The sequence below is a fragment of the Protopterus annectens genome, chromosome 14.part0 (assembly GCF_019279795.1).
Source record: "Protopterus annectens isolate FY-2018-M chromosome 14.part0, PAN1.0, whole genome shotgun sequence".
Lineage (NCBI taxonomy): Eukaryota > Metazoa > Chordata > Ceratodontiformes > Protopteridae > Protopterus > Protopterus annectens.
Window position 1 is genome coordinate 86,137,048 of NC_056748.1, and position 26,109 is coordinate 86,163,156.

Sequence of the window (26,109 nt, forward strand, 5' to 3'; positions counted from 1 at the left end):
GGTGCATGTGCCTTACGACTCTATGCCATGGTGCTTGTGCATGTGCCTTATAACTCTGTGCCATGGTGCTGGTGTGTGTGTCTTATGACTCTGTGCCACAGTGCTGGTGCATGTCCCTTATGACTCTGTGCCATATTACTGATGAATGTGCCTTATGACTCTATGCCATGGTGCTGGTGCGTGTGCCTTATGACTCTGTGCCATGGTGCTGGTGCATGTGACTGCCATGGTGCTGGTACATGTCCCTTATGACTCTGTGCCATATTACTGATGAATGTGCCTTATGACTCTATGCCATGGTGCTGGTACATGTGCCTCATAACTCTGTGCCATGGTGCTGGTGCATGTGCCTTACGACTCTGTGCCATGGTGCTGGTGCATGTGCCTTATGACTCTGTGCCATGGTGCTGGTGCAAGCTCATCCAAAAACACAAACTCATTTACAACCCCTCTCTTTGTATCTCCCTAGCCACTACCTTTGAAATGAATGAACCAGAATGACTTCTAAGCTCTAATTCCCCAAAACAAATTAAATTGCACAAACCCACACATCCAGCTGGGAATCACCTAATGTCCTTCTCTCTTGCATGCCTCTGGAATTCTCTACCATCTCCTATCTGCAGCACCAGCAGTCTCTCCTCATTTAAAACCTTGCTGCACTCTCACCTAACTTCACAATGGAAGTGCTCCTGTTCCCATCCTACCTAATCCTTCTAATGTCACTTCCTACTTTCCTAGAACTAAGTACATGATCACTGCTTCCTACAGTTCCACAGCTCTATTGAACTATCTGACCAACTACTTAACAGTAACCCTATGCTGCTACTTTTATTTAAAAAAAGAGTTTTTAATTGCTGTTTACAAACTATACTGATGTATTCTATCATCGTTAATCTTTTCTTATATTTACTTTGTATTCCTGTGAGATAATCTGTAATGTAAATGTGCAATGTGTACTATGTATTTGTTACTTTTCTGGAGCATTTTTCTCCAGGATTCCATTGAAAATGGGCTCCTTGTGGCCCAATTGGACTATCTTGGCAAACAAACTGCAAATAAATAAATAAAAATAACAAAAATAAAGGAAATCTCCAAATGCTCGTCACCATCCAGTTTGGCTTGTCAAGGAAAAATCATGCCCGTTAAACTTGGTGGACTTCTTTGAGACAGTCACCAAAGCCCTAGATGAGGGCAAATCTGTGCATATGGCCTACCTACTCAGGCATTATTGATAAACTTGGTGGGTGTCAATTTATATATTGTCAGGTGGGTTGTAAACTGGCTCACTGATAGAACTCATATGGTCAAAATAGGGCACTCCACTTCCTCTAGCAGACATGTAACCAGTGGTGTTCCACAGGGATCAGTTCTGGGACCCATAGTATTCAGAATTTACTTTTCTGAAGTACAGACTATGACTAAAGGACTGTGGTTGACAAAGTTTGCTGATGACTGTAAACTGGGAGTGAGCATTGAACCTCCTAGCAATGTCAACATCATGCAAGAAGGTCTTACTCAGACTAATGACTGGTGCCAAAGTCATGGTCTTAAACTTAATGCAAAAAATGCATTATTCTGTCCTTTAGCATGGGTGATGTTCCTGCAAATGACCACATTAATAGCAAGCAATACCCTAAGCTTACAGTCAGTGGTGATAGATCTGGGCACACAGGTTGACGGCAACCTTAACTTTGATCACCATGTCTCCACAGTGGTAAGAAGGGCATTTTATATTGCTCATTTTATAAGAAAAGTCATTGGCTCCAGAAAAAAAGAGGTTATAACTTCCCTGTACTCTTCCCTCATCAGGCCAACAATAGAGTACAACTTTGGTATGTTCTCTTTCAAACAGCTGCAGCAATCATAGATACCACAAAGGCTCCTTACAAAGAAAATTCAGGGTCTTCAAGATCTGTCTTGTGGACAGACTGAAATCATTGTCACTTTACTCTGTATCATACAGACTGCTCAGAGACGACCTGTGCCTTGCATATAGAGCAATCTCTGACCTAACTTTAATGGAAATGCTGCACATTCACAAGTCAAATGGCACACGAGTCACTCACTCAAAGGACCTTAACCTGGTATGTGACATCAACAGAACTTCCTGGAGAAACAGATTTGTCTCACAGGGGTTGCTCTACCTTTGGAACAAGCTTCCTATTCATGTTAAATAAAGCCCCTCATTGGCCCTATTTAAGTGCAATTTGAATGACTGGATTGGTAACTGGAAATTCACCCCAGGGTGAGTGTGTCCCTCTTGGACAGGGACAATAGCTCTAATTTTAGTGTCTGCTTGAATCAGACACTCATGGGAACAGAGGCTGAACTTGGCTAGGCTTGTAAGGGCCCTGGGGCCATTAGCCTAGTAACCTGCTATGATCCTATGATCCTATGATCAGTCAATAATGGCAGACATTACAGTTTTAATACTTCTTAGTAGTCCTAATATGTTTTGTGCTGCAAAAAGTACAGTTGTGGACATTTACCATAAATGTAGATGTTTGAATGTCTTCACTGTCGCAGTAATAACACTTAATATTTCCTGCCATGTGATGCTCTCGGCTGGCTAGGATACAAGAAATGCATTTCCCTACCCTAGGCCTGGTGGTCACCATCCTGTCTGGTGTTAGGATGTCACTGGATAAAGAGTCATCAGCTGGTGCCATTGCTTCAGGTCTTTCTTTCTCCCTGGCTGGAGCCCCTCTCTCCCTGTTCCTGGCTGGGAGCATGACCTGACCATACAGTACCCCATGGGGAGAAATCTAATGGACCCATAGGGAATCATTTGGGAGTAGGGATCCCAAGACAGGAGAAAGGAGGCTGACCCTAAACTATAAGAATGGTACAGAGGGGATGATGGGAAGGAATGGTTACTGCAGCAGAGAAGACAATCGAATATTTACATTTGTGGTAAGTATGCATGACTGTGCCATGGTTATCATCTTCCTTAACACCCTAGACTCAATAGCCCCCCCCCCACGTAAATTAAGAATAAAATCAAATTACTCCCCCTGGCTCAGTAAAGACACTTGTAAACTAATGCATAAAAGGGACAAGGCCTAGAAAACTTGGCAAAAAAGTAAGTCCTCCACCTACCTCCAGCTACTTAAAGAACTTAGGAACCATACAAAGAAACAAATATACAATAATAAAAAGACCTTCTACACTAAGTCACAAACCACTATTCAATTAAACCCAAAAAACGTCTGGAGAAGTATTAACTCTATCCTCCATCCTGGTAAACCTCAAACTCCCAATCCCTACCCTAACCTCCCTGACCAAGAGATTACCCTCTCTCCTCAACCAGTTTTTCATAGACTCCATCAGCAAATTGGCTAATACAAATCAGAATCTCCCCAAAAGTCAACATCTTAATCTGTAAACAAGAATACAAGGTTCTCTCTCAACCCTATTTGTACTTCCTACATAAAGTCTCTGCTTCTCAAACTTAAGCCCTGTTCTCCCTCTGCAGACAAGCTCCCTTCTCACTTCCTCAAGCTTGCAACAAATTCCATCACCTATCCAGTCTCTAGTCTTATTAATCAGTCTATTAAAGAAGCTACTGTACCTAAAATCTGGAAATCCTTCTACATTATCCCCTTCACAAAGGTAGCAACTCCAATGATCCCTCTAATTACAGGCCTATTGCTATACTTTCCCCACTATCCAAGATTCTAGAAAAATGCATTCACAACCAAATACTTAACTTCCTCCTCCAAAACAGCCTCCTCACCCCTACCCAACATGGCTTTCAACCTCACCACAGCACCTCTACAGCTCTTCTGTCCTTCACCCACACCATTGCTGAAGCTAGGAACAGCAATAATCTAGTATCATGTCTGTTCCTAGACTTATCTAAGGCATTTGATATGGCATCACACCCCACACTTCCGACTAAATTGGCTAATCTTAATCTATCCAGCTGAACTCTCTCATGGTTCTCCAGTTATCTCACAGACAGGCTACAATCAGTCAGATAGAAATCTTCCTGCTGTTCTTTCTAACCTATACACACTGGCGTACTCCAAGGTTCTACTCTTGGACCCCTTCTCTTCAACATCTTTATTCATGACCTCCACTCCTCCACCCCCCCCTTTCTTGCCTTATACAGTACGCTGACAACTCCACTCTGATTACATCCTCCAACTCTATCTCACAACTTCAGACACACACTCAACAATCTTTCCTTCTTTTAGAAAAATGGCTACATGATAATCAGCTTATCTTAAACCTTAAAAAAAGCTACTTCTCTTTCTCCCCAAAAGCAATGACCACCTTAAGATTGCCTTCTCTATCACTTTAGTAAATAATACCAACATAAATGTAGACTCACACAAAATTACTGGGAATGACTATTGATGACCAACTAAAATGTGACTTGCACATTCACCAAGCAAATAAGAAAAGTAGTCAAAAACATGGGATGCTGTACTGCAACTCAAAATTCCTTTCTGCTGATTCTAGACACACCCTGTCCCAAACCTATCTCCTTCCAAGCCTCCTCTATGGATCACCAGTCCCAGCCTTCAATCCTGTCTACTTTCCAGGCTAGAAAAACCTATAATAAAATTGCCAAATTTGCAGCCAACTTTCATAATCCTACCCACCATTGTATAGCTCTCCACAAGATACAATGGCTTGAATTCTCCCACCATCTTAAACTATCCCAGCTACATTTAATCCACCTCATACAATAAACCCACTGTTTGTCCTTCTCTCACCAATCTAGTTACCTACTATACCCCCCTCGTCCCCTCCGCAGTTCAGAGAAACTTCTAGAAACATGCACACCCAAAATCAACACAGGGAGTCTCCTATATAAAACATCCAAAACAAAAACCTGGAACAACCTCCCCTCTAACTTGTGAAACATCACACAAACAAACAGCTTCAAAAAAGAACTAAAATACTTCTTCCAGAAAAACTGGATCTGCTCCTGTCATGATCCTAATTGACCTCTTTCTTTTGCTTTATTTATTTTATCTTTTCCAGATCTACTTAATCTTAAAAATTCTTGACTGCAAATTGCTTACTCCACCTTGAACTTGTTCACAAATAATATGTATTTCTATATATTTCTATGATATCTCTGTCTATGTTAACAATTATGCTGTAATTTTACTACACTGCATGGTATCTAATTAATACTCTAATCTGTGTTATTATGTAAAGAATTTACTTTTGGAGCTTTTCTCCTCGGGTCTCCACTGAAAATGGACATGTGCTCAGTTGGACCAACCCGGTTAACAAATGTGAAATAAATAAATAAATAAATAAATTATCACACTTCATTCTTGCAATAATAACACTTTGGATGATTCCCAAAGCTATGGAAAAGGGGAGGCTGGACTGCCTTAAGGTGGAGACTTGAGTCTTTACAGGAGTACTGATGTGAAGCCAGCCCTAGCCTAGAGACTGCAGACAGACTATAACATATGAAAGTGTGTATGGAAGACCAGGTGGCTGCATCCAGAACAGACTTAGTGGACACGCCCCAATGAAGGCAATGGTAACTGCAGTGGCCCTAGTAGAATGTGTCCTGAAGTGGTCAGGCACTCTTTTGCCATGGTGCTTGTAAAAGAAGGTTATGCAATTTGAGATCCCTTTAGAAATAATTTCTTTGTCGGCCACTCTCCATTGTTTCTTACTTGCAGAGGATATAAATAATGGGTCAGACTTTTCTGGTTCTCAGGGAGATTATGTCCTTGTGAATCCTGAGAAAGGGTTCCCTACTTGAAGTTCAGAAATCCTTCTGGTTGATGTGAGTGCCATTACAAGGGTGGTTTTCCAGCTGGTAAATTCGATATCTGCTGAGGCTGTGGGCTCAGAAGGAGGAAAGATGAGTTTTTCCAACACAAAATGTAGATCCCAGAATGGAGCCTGGGCCCTTCTGTGAGGTCTTCAGTGAATGATACCCGTGGAAATTGTTTCACTCTGGGGGGGGGGGGGGATAAGAGGAGACTGCAGGGCAAGCAAGCAAAAATAACCAAAGTATGGATTTAACAGAGGAGTAAGACACTCCTTTAGAGGAATTTCTGCAAAGTAAGATAAAATAAGGGGGACATTTGCTTGTATATGTTGCTGGCCCTTAGATTATCACCAATGAGAAAATCTTTTCCATTTTGAGATATAAGACTTCCTAGTGCAGAGTCTTCTAGTCTCACTAAGAAAAAGTAAGGTATCCTTATTAAAGGGCTGGCTAGAGGGGATGATAATCATATTATCTATCCAGCCAGCCAGCTGAAGTGTGGTCAGGTTGGGCATATGGTGGTCTCTCGGTTCTGTATTAGGAGATCCACCTCCGGTGAGAGCAGCCATGGCTTCTCCTTGGTTATTTTGAGGAGCATGGGGAACCAGTGCTGCCTGGGCCAGAAGGGTGCTACTAGGATCAACTTAAGCCATTCTACCTGCTCTTCAGAAGTACCCTGGGGTAAAGGGTAGGGGAAGAAAGGCATAAAGAAGTGAACCTGTCCATGCAAAGGAATGCATCTCTCCTGCAAGCCCTTGGGATCCTGAGAAAAACTTTTTGATTCGTCTGTTTTCTTTTAAAGCAAAAAAGTCTACCCATGTCACACACCACCCATGGCAAACACTACCCATGGTACACACCATCAGTGATACACACCACCTGTAGCACACACCACCAATGGCACACACCACCTGTGGCACACACCACCAGTGGCACACACCACCAGTGGCACACACCACTCATGCACACACCACATTTGTCTGTGAGTTTTCTGAAGACAGAATTCTTCAGCATCTATTTATTAGGGTCTGACCCTGATCTGCTTAAGTGGGCTGACTGGTGACTGTCTGCCCTGGGAGATTCTGACTCAGAATATGTAACCCCATCTCCTGTGCTACCTCCCAAAGTTACCTTATTATGTGATACAGGGGTTAGAAGTGGGTACCCCCATGTTTGCTGACATACCACATCACTGTCTGTCCTTACCAACAGAGTGCCTGGTGTCCACTTGTGTTTGAATGTCTTAAGGCCTCTGTAAACTAACATCATTTCCTTCAGATTTATATATTTCATATGAGTATGCTGTACCACCTATCTTGCACCCTCATATCATCTAAGTAGCTGCCCCAAGCCAGATCTGGGGCATCTGTAGTAATCAGTTGGTGCCCTGCCTGTAAGGTGAAGGGGACTTCTTAGTTTTTTGTATGCTTTTACCCACTAAACAGTTTTTTCTGTTTGCAAGTATGAAATGAGACAAATAAGTTCGGGGGGGGGGTTGCTGCTGACACCACATGCTTTTCAGGTACCACTGTATTTTCTTCACACATAGCTTTGCTAAGGGTATGATCAGTATGCAAGAGGACATGTATCCCAGTGCTCTCAAGAGCTCCCTGGTTGTAACATATTCTTCCCAAATCAGCTTTTTGAATTAGTGGACAAACTTCTTCTGGGGGGAAGACCATTTTTCTGTTGGAGTCCTGAAGACTCCCTAAGAACACAGTATGCTGGTGGGCTGTACATTGAACTTCTTCAGACTGATGGAGATCCATCCCTATGTGTGATAGACAAGCCAGGATCAGCTGAAGAGTGGAGTTCAGCCCCTCAACAGTGTTTGTCTGTATGAGATAGTCATCCAAATAGGGGCACATTTTGCATGCCCTGGTCCTCCAAAAACAATTACTGGAGCCAATCAATTGATGAATCTGGAAGCAGAAGAAGGCAAGCCAAAGGGCAATGCAAACAATCAGCAGTGCATCCCACCTATCATAAAGTGGAAGTATCTCCTGTACCCCTTCACTATCGGTACACAGAGGTCAGTGCATCCCACCTAACATAAAGTGGAAGTATCTTGTACCCCTTCACTATCGGTACACGGAGGTGAGTGCATCCCACCTACCATAAAGTGAAAGTATCTCCTGTACCCCTTCACTATCGGTACACAGAGGTCAGTGCATCCCACCTACCATAAAGTGAAAGTATCTCCTGTACCCCTTCACTATCAGTACACAGAGGTCAGTGCATCCCACCTACCATAAAGTGAAAGTATCTCCTGTACCACTTCACTATCGGTACACAGAGGTAAGCATCCTTAACATTTAAGAGACCATGAGTTTAACTTTGAGAAGTCTAAAATGGAATTCCAGGACCATTATTTTTTGAGATAAGAAACAATCTGGAATAAAAACATTTTCCGAACTCCTTTGAGGAGATTGGTTTTACAGAACCTTGTGCTAGGAGATATATAATGAAGGCCTATGCCTCATTAAGCTGTCTCTCTGGAATGGGAGGAATGTCTGAGGGCATTAGTAGGGAAGCAAATCGTGATTGTATGTGGTCCTGATCATTTCTAGGACCAATAGAATAGCTAGGGTGGGGTGAGAAGGGCAAATGCCATAGGGACAATGTATTGGGGGAGCATAATCATTTGATCCATATTTCTTTAACACAATACCAACTTTTAAAAGCAATTTTCTACTGTTTAAAAGAAGAATGTTTTTAATTAAAACATGAGTGCCATAGTGCTCTGTGCAGGCAGTGTATTAACTCTGTGTAGCAACTGTTTGGTGCATTTTTAAAAAGCAGTTCGCTACAATTTAAATTAAAAATAAATTATTTTTTAATAAAATGTGGGAAAGCAAGGTTAGGGGCAGGGCACATAAATGGTACCTGAATGGCTGGGGCAGGAGTCGGGGGGGGGGGTGTTATGCATCTGGCCAACATGGTTGGTATGCTAATAGAAGGAATAGTAAAATGCTTTTTTTCTCTTCATTTCAAGAGTTGAGAGGGTACGGCACTAATTTGTGGTACTGACACAGGGTGCTGGTTTGTGGTACTGACACAGGATGCTGGTTCGTGGTAGTGGCACAGGGTGCTGGTTTGTGGTACTGACACATGGCACTGGTTTGTGGTACTGTCACAGTAAACTGGTTTGTTGTAGTGGCACAGGGTGCTGGTTTGTGGCACTGACACGTGGCACTGGTCTGTGGTACTGTCACAGTGCACTGGTTTGTGGTACTGGCACAGGGCACTAGTTTGTGGTACTGGTGCAGGGTGCCAGTTTGTGGTACTAACACAGGGCACTGGTTTATGGCACTGGGACAGGGCACTGGTTTGTGGCACTGGCACAAGGCACTGGTTTCTGATACTGGCAGAGGATGCTTGTTTGTGGTACTGACACAGGGTGCTGGTTTGTGGTACTGACTCAGGCTGCTGGTTTGTTGTACTGGCACAGGCTGCTGGTTTGTGGTACTGTCACAGATTACTGGCTTGTGATACTGACACAGGGCACTGGTTTGTGGTACTGCCATAGGGCACTGGTTTGTGGTAGTGGCACAGGGCACTGGTTTGTGGTACTGACATAGGACACTGGTTTGTGGTAATATGACAGGGAGCTAGTTTGTGGTAGTGGCATAGGGTGCTGGTTTGTGGTAGTGGCACAGGGCACTGGTTTATGGTACTGGGACAGAGCACTGGTTTGTGGTACTGACACAGGGCACTGGTTTGTGGTACTGGCACAGGGCACTAGTTTGTGGTACTGAGACAGGGCACTGTTTTGTGGCACTGGCACAATGCACTGGTTTCTGATACTGGCAGAAGATGCTTGTTTGTGGTACTGACACAGGGTGCTGGTTTGTGGTACTGACACAGGGTGCTGGTTTGTGATACTGTCACAGTGTACTGGTCCAGGGTGCCAGTTTGTGGTACTGACACAGGGCATTGGTTTATGGTACTGGGACAGGGACAGGTACTGGTTTGTGATACTGACACAGGGCACTGGTTTGTGGTACTGCCATAGGGCACTGGTTTGTGGCAGTGGCATTGGGCACTGGTTTGTGGTAATATAACAGGGAGCTAGTTTGTGGTACTGGCATAGGCACAGGGCACTGGTTTATGGTACTGGGACAGAGCACTGGTTTGTGGTACTGACACAGGGCTTTGGCTTGCAGTACTGGCACAGGGCATTGGTTTGCAGTACTGGCACAGGGCACTAGTTTATGGTACTGAGACAGGGCACCGTTTTGTGGCACTAGCACAAGGCACTGGTTTCTGATACTGCCAGGGGATGCTTGTTTGTGGTACTGACACAGGGTGCTAGTTTGTGGTACTGACACAGGGTGCTGGTTTGTGGTACTGTCACAGTGCACTGGTTTGTGATACTGACACAGGGTACTGGTTTCTGGTACTGCCACAGGGCACTGGTTTGTGGTAGTGGCACAGGGCACTGGTTTGTGGTACTGACACAGGATACTGGTTTGTGTTACTGGCACAGGACACTTGTTTGTTGTACAGGCATAGGGTGCCGGTTTGTGGTAGTGGCACAGGGCACCGGTTTGTGCCACTCACACAGGGCACTGGTTTCTGATATTGCCAGAGGATGCTTGTTTGTGGTACTGACACATGACACTGGTTTATGGTACTGGCACATGGTGCTTGTTTGTGCTACTGACACAGGGTGCTTGTTTGCGGTACTGACACATGGCACTGTTTTATAGTACTGTCACATTGCACTGGTTTGTGGTACTCTCAAAGGGTGCTAGTTTGTGGTACTGGCACATGGTGCTGGTTTAGCCAGATATGCTTTTGTCAAGGACCCACCTATCCTGGGTGATATTTTGCCACTGATATATGAAGAAGGATAGTCTGTCCCCTAGCTTTGTAAGGGGAAGGGGATGGGGTGGAATTTTGAGGGGGGGCAGTGAGGTATTTGTCTGAGTCATAGCTGCTTGCTGCTGGATCCCTGGCATTGGTATCTGTTATGCCTTTTCAGGGGTTAGTTTGTCACCTTGTTTGCTGCCTGTCCCTACTTGTCGTTCAGCTTTTGGGTTTTATTGTGAAGTAGGAAAGGAACAGGACTTAGTAAAGTAATTGCTATTGAACCTCACCGGTGGCCCCAACAAAATGTCTTTAACAGTCTGCATAGTCTTAGCATTCTCTTCCACACTTTTAAGACACTTTGAGCTTAGGGGCCAAAGAGGATATCTTTCTCTAAGGAAGCATAAAGAATTTCATCTTTGACATGGTTATGTAATGACTGATCTCTAAGTCAAGCATGCCTACTGACAACCGATCCTGAGGCAGTTGCCCTGCATTGTTGTTGTTGTGTCTTTCAGCTTTTCCTGGTTAGGGGTTGCCACAGCGGAACTCCGGTCCGCTAATGAGTGGCAGTAGATTTTTACATGCCGAGTTGCCAGCTCTGATGCACAACCTTCAATGAAGGTATGCCCATTCATGCATGTCTCCACACAGAAGGCGCTCTAGCTGAGAATCGAACAGGACAATGTCTTACTGTGAGGTGACAAGGCTACCGCAGCACCACCACTGCGTAATGTTTATATTATATCAAACTCACAGTGCAAACATCATTTAGGAACCTGCAAACTGTTATTGCAAAGCTCTAACAGCTCCTTCTGGAGAGCTTTGTTCTCTGTCCCCAGCAGTTCTTGTTTAATTTAGTCCAGGAGAGATTCCTGGAATTTAAACCTATGGCACTGGTAATTTAAAGTTGTCATTGCTAGGGTAGTTGAGGTATATTTTTCCTCATATCTGTCAAGGATTCTACCCTTCTTGTCATTGTTTAAAATATTCTTAGGCTGCTGTCCTTGGAGCCCTTGAATCCCGAGGATGCCACCTTTGGGTCAGCCAATGGATTTCTAAAAATATGTTTGTGAGAATTCAGGACTGTATTAAAATGGTGACGTTTCTTGGGGCTGGAGACTGAGACTTAGGCTGCAGGAATGTGTCCTAAAGGACATCATCTACTGCTTTTAGAACTGGAGGAATAGCCAAGGGTTTATGCCCAGGAAGACAAAAAAAAAACTCTCTGACCATTTTCTTGGATTGAGACTAGTCTTGAGTTCCCAAATGATAGACTCTCTCATATTGTGTAGGGATTTTCCAAAGCAATATTCCCCAGGTGGTAAAGCCAACGTAATGATATCATCTGACTCAGAGTTTGTACATGACTTTGTTGAAAGCTGGTCTACACATGTCAGCTCACCTTCATCTGAGTTGCAGGAATCAGAGGACTCCTGAGGTGAAAGATCTCTCTTTACTTTGGCAGGAAAATTTCCTGTCTCAGCTGTCTGGATTTCAAGAAATCCATAACATCCTCAGATAACTTTACTAGGACCTGAAGGTAGATCTTTGAGGGGTACTGGAACCAAGACACCTAAGCTGGACAAGCTTACAGCAGTATTCTTTTGTTTGGCATTGGGCCTGGTTCTGGATGTGTTGTTGATTGGGTCTGACACATGCCAGTGGCCAGGGCTTTATGTGTGTGGCTTGCATCTGGTCTGCTGAGCTCTCCTGTTTGCTGGCTTTGGTAACTCTGCACTCTCCTTCCAAAGGACTTGAATGGAAGTCAGAAACTGGTGCCTGCCTAGTGACCCCCAACCCATACTAGGCCCTAGCTAACTGCTGAAGTGGACATTGAGGGAGCTGCCAAAATGGCACCCTCCAGTGAGGTCTTACCAGAGGGCTGACCCACAAAATCAGTTGGATGGTATTGTAAAGGCACCCCTCCTTCTTCAGCGATCCCCAGGTGGGTATTTGGTATTGACACACTATCACTTGGATCAGTTGGATGGTATTGTAAAGGCACCCCTCCTTCTCCGATCTCCAGGTGGGTATTTGGTATTGAAACACTATCACTTGGATCAGTTGGATGGTATTGTAAAGGCACCCCTCCTCCTTCTCCGATCTGCAGGTGGGTATTTGGTATTGACACACTATCACTTGGATCAGTTGGATGGTATTGTAAAGGCACCCTCCGTCTTCAGCGATCTCCAGGTGGGTATTTGGTATTGAAACACTATCACTTGGATCAGTTGGATGGTATTGTAAAGGCACCCCTCCTTCTCCAATCTGCAGGTGGGCTATCTGGTACTGAAACACTATCACATGGTACCATAAGTACCTTTGATTGCTTCTCTTTCTACTTGTGAGGGAGAACAGCACCAGGACTGGTGGATGCCACGGTGGGCGGAAGCTACTGATGCTCCTTTTCTTTGTCTAAAAAATTCTGCAGGGAACTGACCTTATGGTAAAAAGTTCTAGAGTTGAAGTACATACATTGGGGACATCTGGGCATGTCATGCTATGAGCCCAGGCAAAATAAGCAAAGAGAGTGGAAGTCCAGATGAGGAATTTGCTTTGCACACTCTGCACACAGACATTAGTTTTAACACATGTAATAGAAATAAAATATTTGTAAATGAAAGGAAGCTCTCCAATGAGATACTCATCCTCCAATGGGGTACTTCTTCTGCAATGGGGTACTTACCTTTTGCTGCTCAATCCCTGGCTTCAGACTGAGCAATGTATGCGACATAAGATGTCCCAGGCTTTGATGGCAAAAAAGAACTGGTGTCACCAGCCAGTGACTATTTATTCACATATATCCTGACAGAGGAAAGGAATGTGTCCATCAGGACTAGGGGAGGGTAATAAATCTCTGGTATATGGGTGAGCCAAAGGTTTCACAAACCAAGAAATCACAAATGCTATTAGTGCCACATTGAAACATGATGAAAATCTTCAGTTCTATTAACTTTCTAAGTGGATCAGAGGATCTTAAAAGAGTGTCCCGGGTGCCTAGTGCTCCCTCAACACGTTTTGTGCTACAAAACCTGTTGTTCTACTACCTGCTGAGGTGACTTAGGGGTATCTTTAGTAGCCCCTGGTCTCTACTGTCCTCCTTCTTGTTAGTCAGGGGGAGTATAGGTATGGCAGCCACCCCATCCCCAAACACACCCCTCCACACACACTCACAGTTACACACATATACACGCACACACACGCACACACATGCACACACACACACATTCTCAGTTATATGTGCACACACACACACGCACACACACACACACACACACACACACACACACACACACACACACACACACACACACACACACAAAAACACACACACATTCTCAGTTATATGTGCACACACATGCACACGCACACACACACACACACACACACACACACACACACACACACACACACACACACACACACACACACATACACACACTTCCACCTTACACTCATCAGGTGCACACATGCGGCAACACAAATACACAAGCACACATCCTGCAGAACAGGGAAGGGGAGGGGCTGTACTGCAAAGAAAACAGCAAAGTGTCAAAGCAGAACAAAGGCGATATGCAGTATATCAGCTACAAGGCACATTTCGCCATTAAACTGTCCACTAAACTCCTCAGCACCTACCTGTAATATGATCTTTAACAATGAAAGCAAGGGCTGACCACAAACATTTGGTTGAGGGAACTAATGAGGCTGGAGATGATGTCTTATGCAGGTGAGTAGTTCTGTGAATGCTGCATAAAGGTTTTACCAGATACCCTTCTGGGGAGAATACATGGGTAATTAAAATATTCCTCTCCAAAGGCATGCCTAATTAGCATTTGTGATAGGACAGAGAGACATGTAAGCAGTGTGGCAAGGCTGTATAAGAATTGGAAATGGTTACTGCTTGCAGTAAAAAGGCTTACCGCTTACTACTGATTGTAATGTTCCTGAATCATAGGGTACGGCTTACCACTGATTGTAATGATTCTGAATCACAGGTTTTGTCTGCATTTTGCTTCTTAGTCATGTTCATGTGTGGCATACTTAACAAGACATATTAAAAATGGCATCACAAAACTGAAACGTTAATATAAGAAAGTCAAACAAACTGTAGCATGAATTTTGCTTCATAGCATTTTTATGGTGAGGTCAAGGTCAAGGGGGGAATTTACTTCACAAAAGATTAGAAACATTTCTTATACATACTAAAAACAATGTTATGAAATTTGACTATTGTTCTTTTATTCCTGTGCATTAAAATACTTAAACATTGTTCGTATAAACACTTTGCTGGATATACTGACCATTCACTTTCACATAACTGTCCACTAGGTCTGAAAGCAGGCTCTTCTTTACTGTCGCAGAACTACTGAGATTTTCCTGATCCAAAATCTTCAAAAAGTCTTGTAGCTCTTTAAGAATCTGTTCCAGCACTAAAAGAGAACAAGTAAAGATGTTATTCTTGTTATACGCTACCTTCCAAGCTATTCCATTGACTTTAGTGTGCCGTTATTAATAAAGCTTTGGAAAGCATGGCGAAAGCTATAGCCAGCATTCTCCTGTGGGGGTCTTAAAATAGTGTGATGTGGTAAAGTGCACATACTTTTGCTAGTACTTTGAAATGTGAATGGAAAGTAAAGGTGCAAACATGAACAAAGGTTCATTCTTTACAGAGCAGCATATACAGAGAAGATTTGGGGCAGAATGAACAAGTTGCTGTGCACTACATTGTGATTTCACTCCAAAAATGTACGCTGTCACAATTGTGTAATGTACGCTTGTCACAATTGTGTAATGTATGCTTGTCACAATTATGTAATGTACGCTTGTCACAATTGTGTAATGTACATTTGTCACAATTGTGTAATGTATGCTTGTCACAATTATGTAATGTACGCTTGTCACAATTGTGTAATGTATGCTGTCACAATTGCGTAATGTACGCTTGTCACAATTGTGTAATGTATGCTAGTCACAATTATGTAAAACAAGAAATGCCTGAAATTAATATGACATGAAGCTCTTTATAAGGCTGTTTAGGATTGTGGTGTGGGCAGTAAATATAAGAACTTTCTCAGGCAATACTTCTTGACAGAAGATCTGCACACACTAATTTTAGTGCTTTTTTTCTATGTTACAGATACTCTGTTGGATCAGATTAATAAAAGAGCATGGTTAATGAACATCAAACTACACTCATGGTAAAATATTTACATATATTTGTGTATGTCATTTCATGAATCACTTCCTAATGTATGTCATACAAATTATCCCAGAAAGATCAATTAAAATAAGATAAAATGGGGTCTATATTAGTTAAACGAAAACTGACTTAAGCGAAACCCATTTGAGCGACACGCATTGAGTGAAAGTCGCAAGTATCACAAGAATAAATGGAGATTGCCGTAGGGAAATTCTTTCCTTTACTTCAATGGAGTGCGATCTCGGAGTTGGTATATTTAAGTAGTGGGGATGTGGAGGGGGTGCAGGGGAGCTTGCCACCTGCATAAAACAGTTAGTAAAAGATTTCTTGTATTACTTTTTTATTTCTGTGCTTCGATATTTGCGACTTTCGCTCATTGCGTGTTGCTCAAATAGGTTTCGCTTAAATCAGTTTTCGTTTAACTAATATAGACCCGATAAAATAATTCTTAAACTTGTAAAACAATATACTCATGACATGTCAATTACATTTTTCAACGTATGCTAATTAATAATATTTTAACAGTTTGTTTTCAAATGCAAATCAACAGGGTGATGTATTTGTTCAAATGGTAAACGATGCAAACATAGAAAGTAACACATTTTTCTGAGGATGTAACTTTTCTCAGATTTTGCACCGCTCCTGGGTATGACAGTATACAGTTCAAGAATATAAAGGATTGTGATTAGCTTGATGATCATAATCTGTTTATTATGTGTTTGAGACATGCCATAAAAGTCATGTCAACAGTGAAGCTCAAGGGTGAAATCTTGGCCTCCATGTTGAGGACACATAATATTAGATTACAATAACAGATCCAATCATAATTCTTTGGAGTGCATGCAAATCTATTTTTTCATGTACTAGTCATTACAAAAAAGGGAAAAAAGCATGAATTGTTTTGCTGGCTTTTAAAGCTGATCAAGCACTTAGTGAATGCTATCAAATAGACAGGTAGAGACCAGTGAAACACTTTTAAATAAGGTTAGTGGCACATTGTAGAAATAGCAGGCAGAAAACACACTGTTGTGACTTCTGACACTGTCATTTGCTGGCTGACAATGCCAGCTATTTGTGCAAGACCAATTCTTAATAGCATTTAGGGGGTGCTTAAAATTGTTAAGATCAGGTCTCGTACTAACGAAGCACCTAGCTGGTTTGTTTTTTCCCAGTGTTGGAGTACAATCACAGCACTCCATGTACTTTATAAGTAATTATTTCCATATCATACTAATTTCTCTAGGTGACTTTTCCTTATTTGTTCATTAGGTAATTCCACCATATACAAGTGATGCTTTTCAATTCAGACCAGTACCACTGGTTAAGTGACTTGCTCAGAATCACAGAGGAAGCAAACTGTAACTAACGTTTGATCTGGCAGTTGGCTTACGGAACTAAGGAAATGCTAATGAGGTGTTTCCTATGGTCGAGTGGTACAAGGTTTGATTTCCTCAGTGTCAATTACATAACTGTGTGACTCTGCACAAGTCACTTAACCAGGCACTGCTTCCGGGCTCAGTCTGAAAATGGTCCATTCAGATCAGAGTTCTAGCTGGAAAACAAATGCAAATACTAAAGGAATTAAAAATTAGGACTATAGGATAACTTTTTTTTTAATTTCTCATTTGTTATTACTCTAATGTTGCTTTGTTCCAACACAATTTAACTGTTCCTTATAGCATTGTCTTACACTTTAAGTTCAAATAATTTAAGTACTTACGCCATAAGTACAGAGCAAACTTACACGCAGCAATATAAATGATCAATAATAGCAAATAAATCAGAAATGCTGGTACCTTACAAGTGCAAGCTGCTGAGAGCAATAACCCTGTTAAAAAGCTAATTATAGGTTATAAAATAAAGGGAAAACGTTTCAAAAGCTGCAAACTTTGTAGTGCAACAGTCCCTATACAGTCTTTGGAAAAATTCCACTGTTTCAATATGTCACGGAAGTAACATAAATCCAATATATTATTTTCATGATGCTGAAAGTGACCAACATATTCAACACCAGTCAGGAAAATACCTGAAGCAGCTGGGAGTGGTCACGCTGATAAGGACAGGGGTAAATATGGAAAATGAGGGCAAAAACATAGATAGAATGGGCGGGTTTGTTCTTCTCAGGGGGAAACTGGGAAAACAGAATAACACTGGGTAATATTTACCTGCCCGTTAGAACTAAAATGGAAGACATTTGACTGGTAATTAAGGTGGTAACTGAATTTCATCAAGGGGTATTATTAGTCGAAGGGGGTTAGAATGCAGTTAACCAACAAACTGTAAGTTGAGGCCCCAGAAAAGGGACTCCCACTAGTAAGGATAAGTGTTTAAACTAGCATGCAAAGTCAATGGTTGGTCTGACTTAGGCAAGACCATTTAGGGGATAGAGAATATATATTTCTGGAGTTCAAAGTGGGTGACTAGTACTACTCAAGTCTAGATAGGATGGATCTACATATATGAAGTGTAGAATGTATTTTCCCATGCCGTGCTGATTTCAGATTACACTCTAATTGTGTGTGCCTTAAGGAACTTTCCAAATAAGTGTAATAAAAGACACTCAGGGACAGGATGTAATTGGTGGAAAAACCTGCAGAAAAGGCAGATGTTAAAGCAGCGGTTAACCAAGTTGAAGGGTGACTTGAATAATCCTCAGGAAGAGATCTTGAGTCAATGGGATGCCACCAAAGAAACACTGCAAAATATTTTGCTAGACCAGGAAAAAAAAGGAATGGAAGGTGGGAGATGGATTACGGAATTTAAAGTTGATAGTATAAAAAAGGAATGGAAGGTGGGAGATGGATTACGGAGTTTAAAGTTGAAGGAATGGAAGATGGGAGATGGATTATGGAATTTAAAGTTGATAGTATAAAAAAAGAATGGAAGGTGGGAGATGGATTACGGAATTTAAAGTTGATAGTATAAAAAAGGAATGGACGGTGGGAGATGGATTACGGAATTTAAAGTTGATAGTATAAAAAAGGAATGGAAGGTGGGAGATGGATTACGGAGTTTAAAGTTGATAGTATAAAAAAAGGAATGGAAGGTGGGAGATGGATTACGGAATTTAAAGTTGATAGTATAAAAAAGGAATGGAAGGTGGGAGATGGATTACGGAATTTAAAGTTGATAGTATAAAAAAGGAATGGAAGGTGGGAGATGGATTACGGAATTTAAAGTTGATAGTATAAAAAAGAATGGAAGGTGGGAGATGGATTACGGAATTTAAAGTTGATAGTATAAAAAGGAATGGAAGGTGGGAGATGGATTACGGAGTTTAAAGTTGATAGTATAAAAAGGAATGGAAGGTGGGAGATGGATTACGGAATTTAAAGTTGATAGTATAAAAAAGGAATGGAAGGTGGGAGATGGATTACGGAATTTAAAGTTGATAGTATAAAAAAGGAATGGAAGGTGGGAGATGGATTACGGAGTTTAAAGTTGATAGTATAAAAAAGGAATGGAAGGTGGGAGATGGATTACGGAATTTAAAGTTGATAGTATAAAAAAGGAATGGAAGGTGGGAGATGGATTACGGAATTTAAAGTTGATAGTATAAAAAAGGAATGGAAGGTGGGAGATGGATTACGGAATTTAAAGTTGATAGTATAAAAAAGGAATGGAAGGTGGGAGATGGATTACGGAGTTTAAAGTTGATAGTATAAAAAAGGAATGGAAGGTGGGAGATGGATTACGGAGTTTAAAGTTGATAGTATAAGGTTCTTGCAGTAGAGAAAAGATGGGTTAAGTGATGAAAAAAACAAGGAGTTAGTAGAATTAAAAGAAATAGGACACGGGCGTATTGACAACAATAATTTAAGAAAACAAATGGCCACAAAACAGAGATACTTCACCAACCCCCCACTTAGCAGAAACTATTAGCTCAAAGATTGTGACAGTAGAAGGTTGACAAAAAGACTGCAAAAAGTGATCCTATTTCTGGCAAAATAACAGGTTTCCAGAACAGATTGGGAACATATTTTAGAGCTTTTAAGAAGAATTATATGCAGAGCAAACAGAGTCAGGTGATTAATTAGGTTTGTTTCAAGAATACACAAGTAGAGTAAATATTAAGACATTAATGAAGAAAGAGCAGAAAAGTTTAATCAAGCCTATTTCAGAGTAAGAAATTCAGGAGTAAATGAAAAAGCAAGCCAATGGCAAAACATCAGGGAGTGATAGATTTCCAGCTGAAACGTGGAGGGAAGGGAACAACCAAATATTACAGATTTGGGAGCTCCTGTTTAATCGAATATTTGAAACAAGAATAGTACCGTCTTTTTGGCGTGAAGTAGTAATCTCAGTAATAACGAAGGAAGAACAAGATCCCTGTAACCCAGGGTAATATACGCTAATCAGAGTTTTAAACTGCAATTACAAACTTTTCACCTCTATAACAGCTGCAACACTAGCAGAGGTTCTACCAGAGATAATAACCATGAACCAGAGTGGAGTTATAAAGGGTCATCAAACTTAATATATTGCTCATGAACCTGATATATAATGAGGCTGAAAGAAAAAGGAAAACCCTTGGCGATGGTTAGATTACAAGCAGAAAAAGCTTTTGCAGAGTGCATTCCAGATACTTACAGGAGGTTCTGGGAAGAATGAGACTTCCAATGAAATTAACACGCTTGCTTCAAGGACCATATGGTATGTCCACAGTAAGGGTAAAAGTTAATGGTAGATTAATAACAGTAGTTTTTAATACAGACAGGAACAAGACAAGGGTACTCTCTCCCTCCCTTATTATTTGTAATATACTTAGAACCTCTGGAAATCAAAATAAAAAATTCATAAATAAGGAGTTGAACAACCAAAACACAGCAGCATAAACTGCCATTGTTTGCAGATTATGAGATAGTATTTTTGCAAACCCTATTCAAAGTATTAAGGCAGTTCATGAGAGTGGCAGATTATAAAATAAATGAAAATAAAATGAAAATAAAATGAAGGCCATTTGTGTGAATTATACCCCATTCTTTCAACTCGAGTAAGAACACCCCAACATAAGGGGCACTATAAAATGAAATACTTGGGAGTGTGGACAATGAGAAAACCTCAGGATTCACCTTTAGAGACAAGGAAGGAAGTGCAAGGAAAGATTCAGAATATGATAAAGAGACGTGAAGCAATTCAGGGAGACTTAGGTCAAAAGGCTCACGCAATACAAATGGTCATAGTTCCGTTAATCTTACATTTTGGTCCAGGATTTACTTACTTTCCCAGTCAGTATAGCTGGAATCATAATTTCCAGATAATAATAATAATTTCCAGACATATTTGGGTGTGGTGGTAGAAGAAGACAAGATGGGAGCTAATGTTAAGTTCACAGAAAGAAGAGTGACCACAGCTTCCAAACCTGGATAAGTACCATATACAGACTCAAATGAGATTATTACATCTCTTGTGGGATACCGAGCATGAATCGAACTGGAAAGGAATGCTATTAGAAACTGAGAGATGGACAACTGGCAAACAAGTATGTTGGTGTAACTACATGAGAAAACAGCTAGAAATACTGCCTGGGAAATACTAGGGAAGATATTGGACAGTTAATTAAGAGGGAAAGTGGGTCAAGGTGGAACGTTGTGGCTCTGATAGGTCAGGTTTCATTCTGTTTTTGTGCAATTTATAAATAAGGGTATGGCATCCAGGTCCAAGGATATCATTGTTTTACTGGAGCTGTCCCTCATCAGACCAATCGCTGAGTACAATGCCCCATTTTGTATGTATCAGACCAGGACATGTAACAGCTGCAGCATCCAGAGAGGTTCTTCACAAAAATAATTTGGGGCATAAACAATATGTCTTATGAGAGCCCTATCCATGCACTTAATCTCCTATAGACTGCCAAGACATGACCTAGACCTGACCTGCAAAGCATCCTCTGATCCCGGACTGATGAACCTGTTGCACATATGCAAGACAAGTTGCATCAGAATTACCCAGTCTAGAGACCTAAACCTCATATTCAGCATAAGTAAGACATCTTGTAGGGACAGGTATGTATTTCAGAGACTATGCTTTCTCTGGAATAGGCTTTACATCCATGTGAAGCAGAGTTCTTCCCTGGATCAATAACAGGGGAATCCTGAATTTACCCCTGGACTGGCACCTACATCTCTCATAGACAGTGGCAGCCTGTAAATGCTTGACCATCCATGCCTAAGCCTACAAACTTGTCAGATGCATTTGAGAACCAAGACTAGGCTTAAAACATCTCCCTGGGGTAGGTAGCCTGGTAGTAACCTATGAACTGCTTAATGGAAGAAAATATTGCACCTTCGTGGAAGGAGTTACATACAGGAAAATAATATGCAACCTTATTAATGTGTGCTGACCCTAACTGTAACTCACTCCCTGCCCTAACTCCAACCCTACCCATTAAATGGGAAAAACATTTCCAGCCACACTACCACTATTCAACAAATAATGTATGATATTAACGATAGGTTCAACGGATCGAAAGAGGATACTAGTTGCTTCCTGTTTTGATCTATTGAGTTTCAGTTTTGCAGGTTTTCATTGTTTTGATTGGTTGATGTGCTGGGATTGTTCATTTGTTATTCAGACTTTCAGTATTTTGATCAACCAACACAGCTCTATTAAATATATTCATGTCTATGCATATCCACACACACACACACACACACACACACACACACATATATATATATATATGTATATATATATATATATATATATATATGTATACACACACACACATGTATAGGTGTATCAGAATAAATCACAAAAAAAAACACATGAAAAAAACAAACACATGGTCAAAAATCACACACCCCTTCAAAAAAAAAAAACAATAATGTTTTGCACTTACATATAACAACTTCGTGACTGCACAACAGTGGGGAAAAGGACTAACTTACGTCCCCCATTACTTAGAGAAAAACACAGCAGAACTGTTAATATTTCACTTGCTCAAAAGCAAGTCCACATTAAAAACATGACACATTGCTTTTCAGTGATATACAATAACAGTGAATTATCCTGTAGTCTATACATATAAAGCAGAAAAATAAATATGTTACATATACGTATGTGAATACACACACACACACACACACACACACACACACACACACACACACACACACACACTTTGCAGTTAAACTGTACTGTTTAGAGAAACCCTTTTTGATCTGCAGCCCTCCTCTCAAATGTTGTAACTAAGCAAAAAAAATGTCACAAAGAGGTAACAAAAAATGTGGAATGTAGTGGAAGATTAGAGCAAGCTACAGACCACAACACAGTAAATTACACGATAGAGAAGATATTAACACTGTTCTGCCCTAATCAGCTATAATTCCTGTTTATGGAATGTTTGGTTTGTTTTAATCCACAAAGTCAAGAGTTCCACTTGTATTTCTAAAGGAAGCACAGCTGCAGTAACAGCAGATGTGCACCTTCTGTATGTTTCCACAGCGGCTGGAGCATATATGGCCACTGTGGAAACAGTAACTAATGCAGAGAAAGAGAATAAAAGGCAAAAGAAGGTCAGCATGTGGCAAGAGGGATGCGCCTGGTCTTGCATAGCAAATGCAATTACAAACAGATGGCTGTATGTGTTGTTTTGTGTTTGTTGTGATGTGTTGTGCTGAATGATGTGCTCATTGTGTTGAAGACAGAACAAGTATTGAATGGTTCTGTTTTAAAAGACGACAAGTTGTAGGAGGATAACAGAAGCATTTTCCTCATTCTGCTGTCGTCTCACAAAAAGCGATGTCAACAAAAGTAGCAGCATTAGTATTCATTAAGAGTTTGGACTACGAGATGTTTCTGACATTACTGAATCCAACTGCAGGTCACCCAGCTTTGCATTTATTAAAACTCCTAATTACTCAGAAGAATATGGATGGGAAGGAGGCTGAAGGGTGTCCCTTTCCTGGCATGCCAACATTGTGTTGTAATGACCAGTGAAGTACTGCTACAGCGTCAAAGACCAGTTTGAAAAAATACTTTTGAAATAATTCTTCATTATATTAACTTAAGAAACTGCCTTCAATTACATCATATATGTGAGCTAACTGTGAATGGAAAGAAATGAGAATTCCGGTTTTGCTACATTTAGGAAATCAGATTGGCCAATGCGACTGAGAAAAGAGTGGCCTCTGGCTTTTCCTGAGATGTTAATGTATCTTTGGACATTTAGTGTGTTAAATAAATAAAAAATTATACTATGGTTTCCAACACTATAGGCACACATCATCACACAGGGCAATGGTCAGAAAACAAAAAACACACTCCTTGATCTGCAACAATTTTTTTTAGTTGACCTTCACATCGTGGAAAAAATCAAATAGTTTTCATGTCAGATCACTGAAGGGAGTCAGCATGCTATTGTCCATTCTGAGACTAATTAATGTCCTTGTGAGGCTTAGATGTCAGCCCTATAGGATGCCCTTAGGAAACAAGGCAGTAAGCTCATTAAAGGCTGTACACTGAAAAAAGTCTCTTTTAATATGTGAGAAGAGAGCGAAAGCCAGTAACAAAGCACTGTTGTCAAGAAGAGGCATGGGAGGAACAGTCAGAATAATTTAGGAGCAAAACACAAACATCTCATTAGTTTTCTTTAAATCGGTAAGTTTATTCTGCATGAGAGGGAGGGAACATGCTTAAGAAATTGAGTGGCAGTGAGCAGTTAATGGCATAGAGACAGTGCGACAGTAAAACAATGATATTCCCTTAACCATTCCTTAGTAATCAGACAAACTGAGACTGGGGTAACCAGTTAGTGCAAAACCAAACCATAGTACGACATGATGAGTCTGTACAGGTCAACAGCAAGCAGAGGTCACTCAAATCTCACAGTACCTCAGGAATTGCTACTTGTGGGACGATGTAGTTACTGAATGGGAAAAATCAGTTACATTTAAGGTACTTTGATACTTAAAGATTTACTATCCTGAAAGCTTGCTCTGTGATTCATTCAATGGTACCAAACCATCTCTGTAAAGAAAAAAAACTACAATCTTATACAGAGAAGTACAGTACCTGCATGATGATATGCACCTCACTAATTCAGTGTATATCAGGGTGCAACAGCACTGGAAAATGGTGACAATATTCCAAATCCAGAGTACCTGCATGACGATATGCACCTCACTACTTAATTCAGTGTATATCAGGGTGCAACAGCACTGGAAAATGGTGACAATATTCCAAATCCAGAGTACCTGCATGACGATATGCACCTCACTACTTAATTCAGTGTATATCAGGGTGCAACAGCACTGGAAAATGGTGACAATATTCCAAATCCAGAGTACCTGCATGACGATATGCACCTCACTACTTAATTCAGTGTATATCAGGGTGCAACAGCACTGGAAAATGGCGACAATATTCCAAATCCAGAGTACCTGCATGATGATATGCACCTCACTAATTCAGTGTATATCAGGGTGCAACAGCACTGGAAAATGGCGACAATATTCCAAATCCAGAGTACCTGCATGACGATATGCACCTCACTAATTCAGTGTATATCAGGGTGCAACAGCACTGGAAAATGGCGACAATATTCCAAATCCAGAGTACCTGCATGATGATATGCACCTCACTACTTAATTCAGTGTATATCAGGGTGCAACAGCACTGGAAAATGGTGACAATATTCCAAATCCAGAGTACCTGCATGACGATATGCACCTCACTACTTAATTCAGTGTATATCAGGGTGCAACAGCACTGGAAAATGGCGACAATATTCCAAATCCAGAGTACCTGCATGACGATATGCACCTCACTACTTAATTCAGTGTATATCAGGGTGCAACAGCACTGGAAAATGGCGACAATATTCCAAATCCAGAGTACCTGCATGATGATATGCACCTCACTACTTAATTCAGTGTATATCAGGGTGCAACAGCACTGGAAAATGGTGACAATATTCCAAATCCAGAGTACCTGCATGACGATATGCACCTCACTACTTAATTCAGTGTATATCAGGGTGCAACAGCACTGGAAAATGGCGACAATATTCCAAATCCAGAGTACCTGCATGACGATATGCACCTCACTACTTAATTCAGTGTATATCAGGGTGCAACAGCACTGGAAAATGGCGACAATATTCCAAATCCAGAGTACCTGCATGACAATATGCACCTCACTACTTAATTCAGTGTATATCAGGGTGCAACAGCACTGGAAAATGGCGACAATATTCCAAATCCAGAGTACCTGCATGATGATATGCACCTCACTAATTCAGTGTATATCAGGGTGCAACAGCACTGGAAAATGGCGACAATATTCCAAATCCAGAGTACCTGCATGACGATATGCACCTCACTAATTCAGTGTATAT

At 41.2% G+C, this 26,109-nt stretch overlaps 1 protein-coding gene across 3 annotated transcripts in view; it reads right to left on the bottom strand.

The window, feature by feature from the left end:
• Window positions 1-26,109, bottom strand: part of AFAP1L2 (actin filament associated protein 1 like 2) — a 2,783,820-nt gene that overhangs the window by 1,829,291 nt on the left and 928,420 nt on the right. For all 3 annotated transcript variants that reach the window (XM_044055822.1, XM_044055821.1, XM_044055820.1), the window contains exon 3: window positions 14,872-15,000. In XM_044055822.1, coding sequence (XP_043911757.1) covers window positions 14,872-15,000 — 129 coding nt within the window. The remainder of the gene's footprint in view (window positions 1-14,871; window positions 15,001-26,109) is intronic.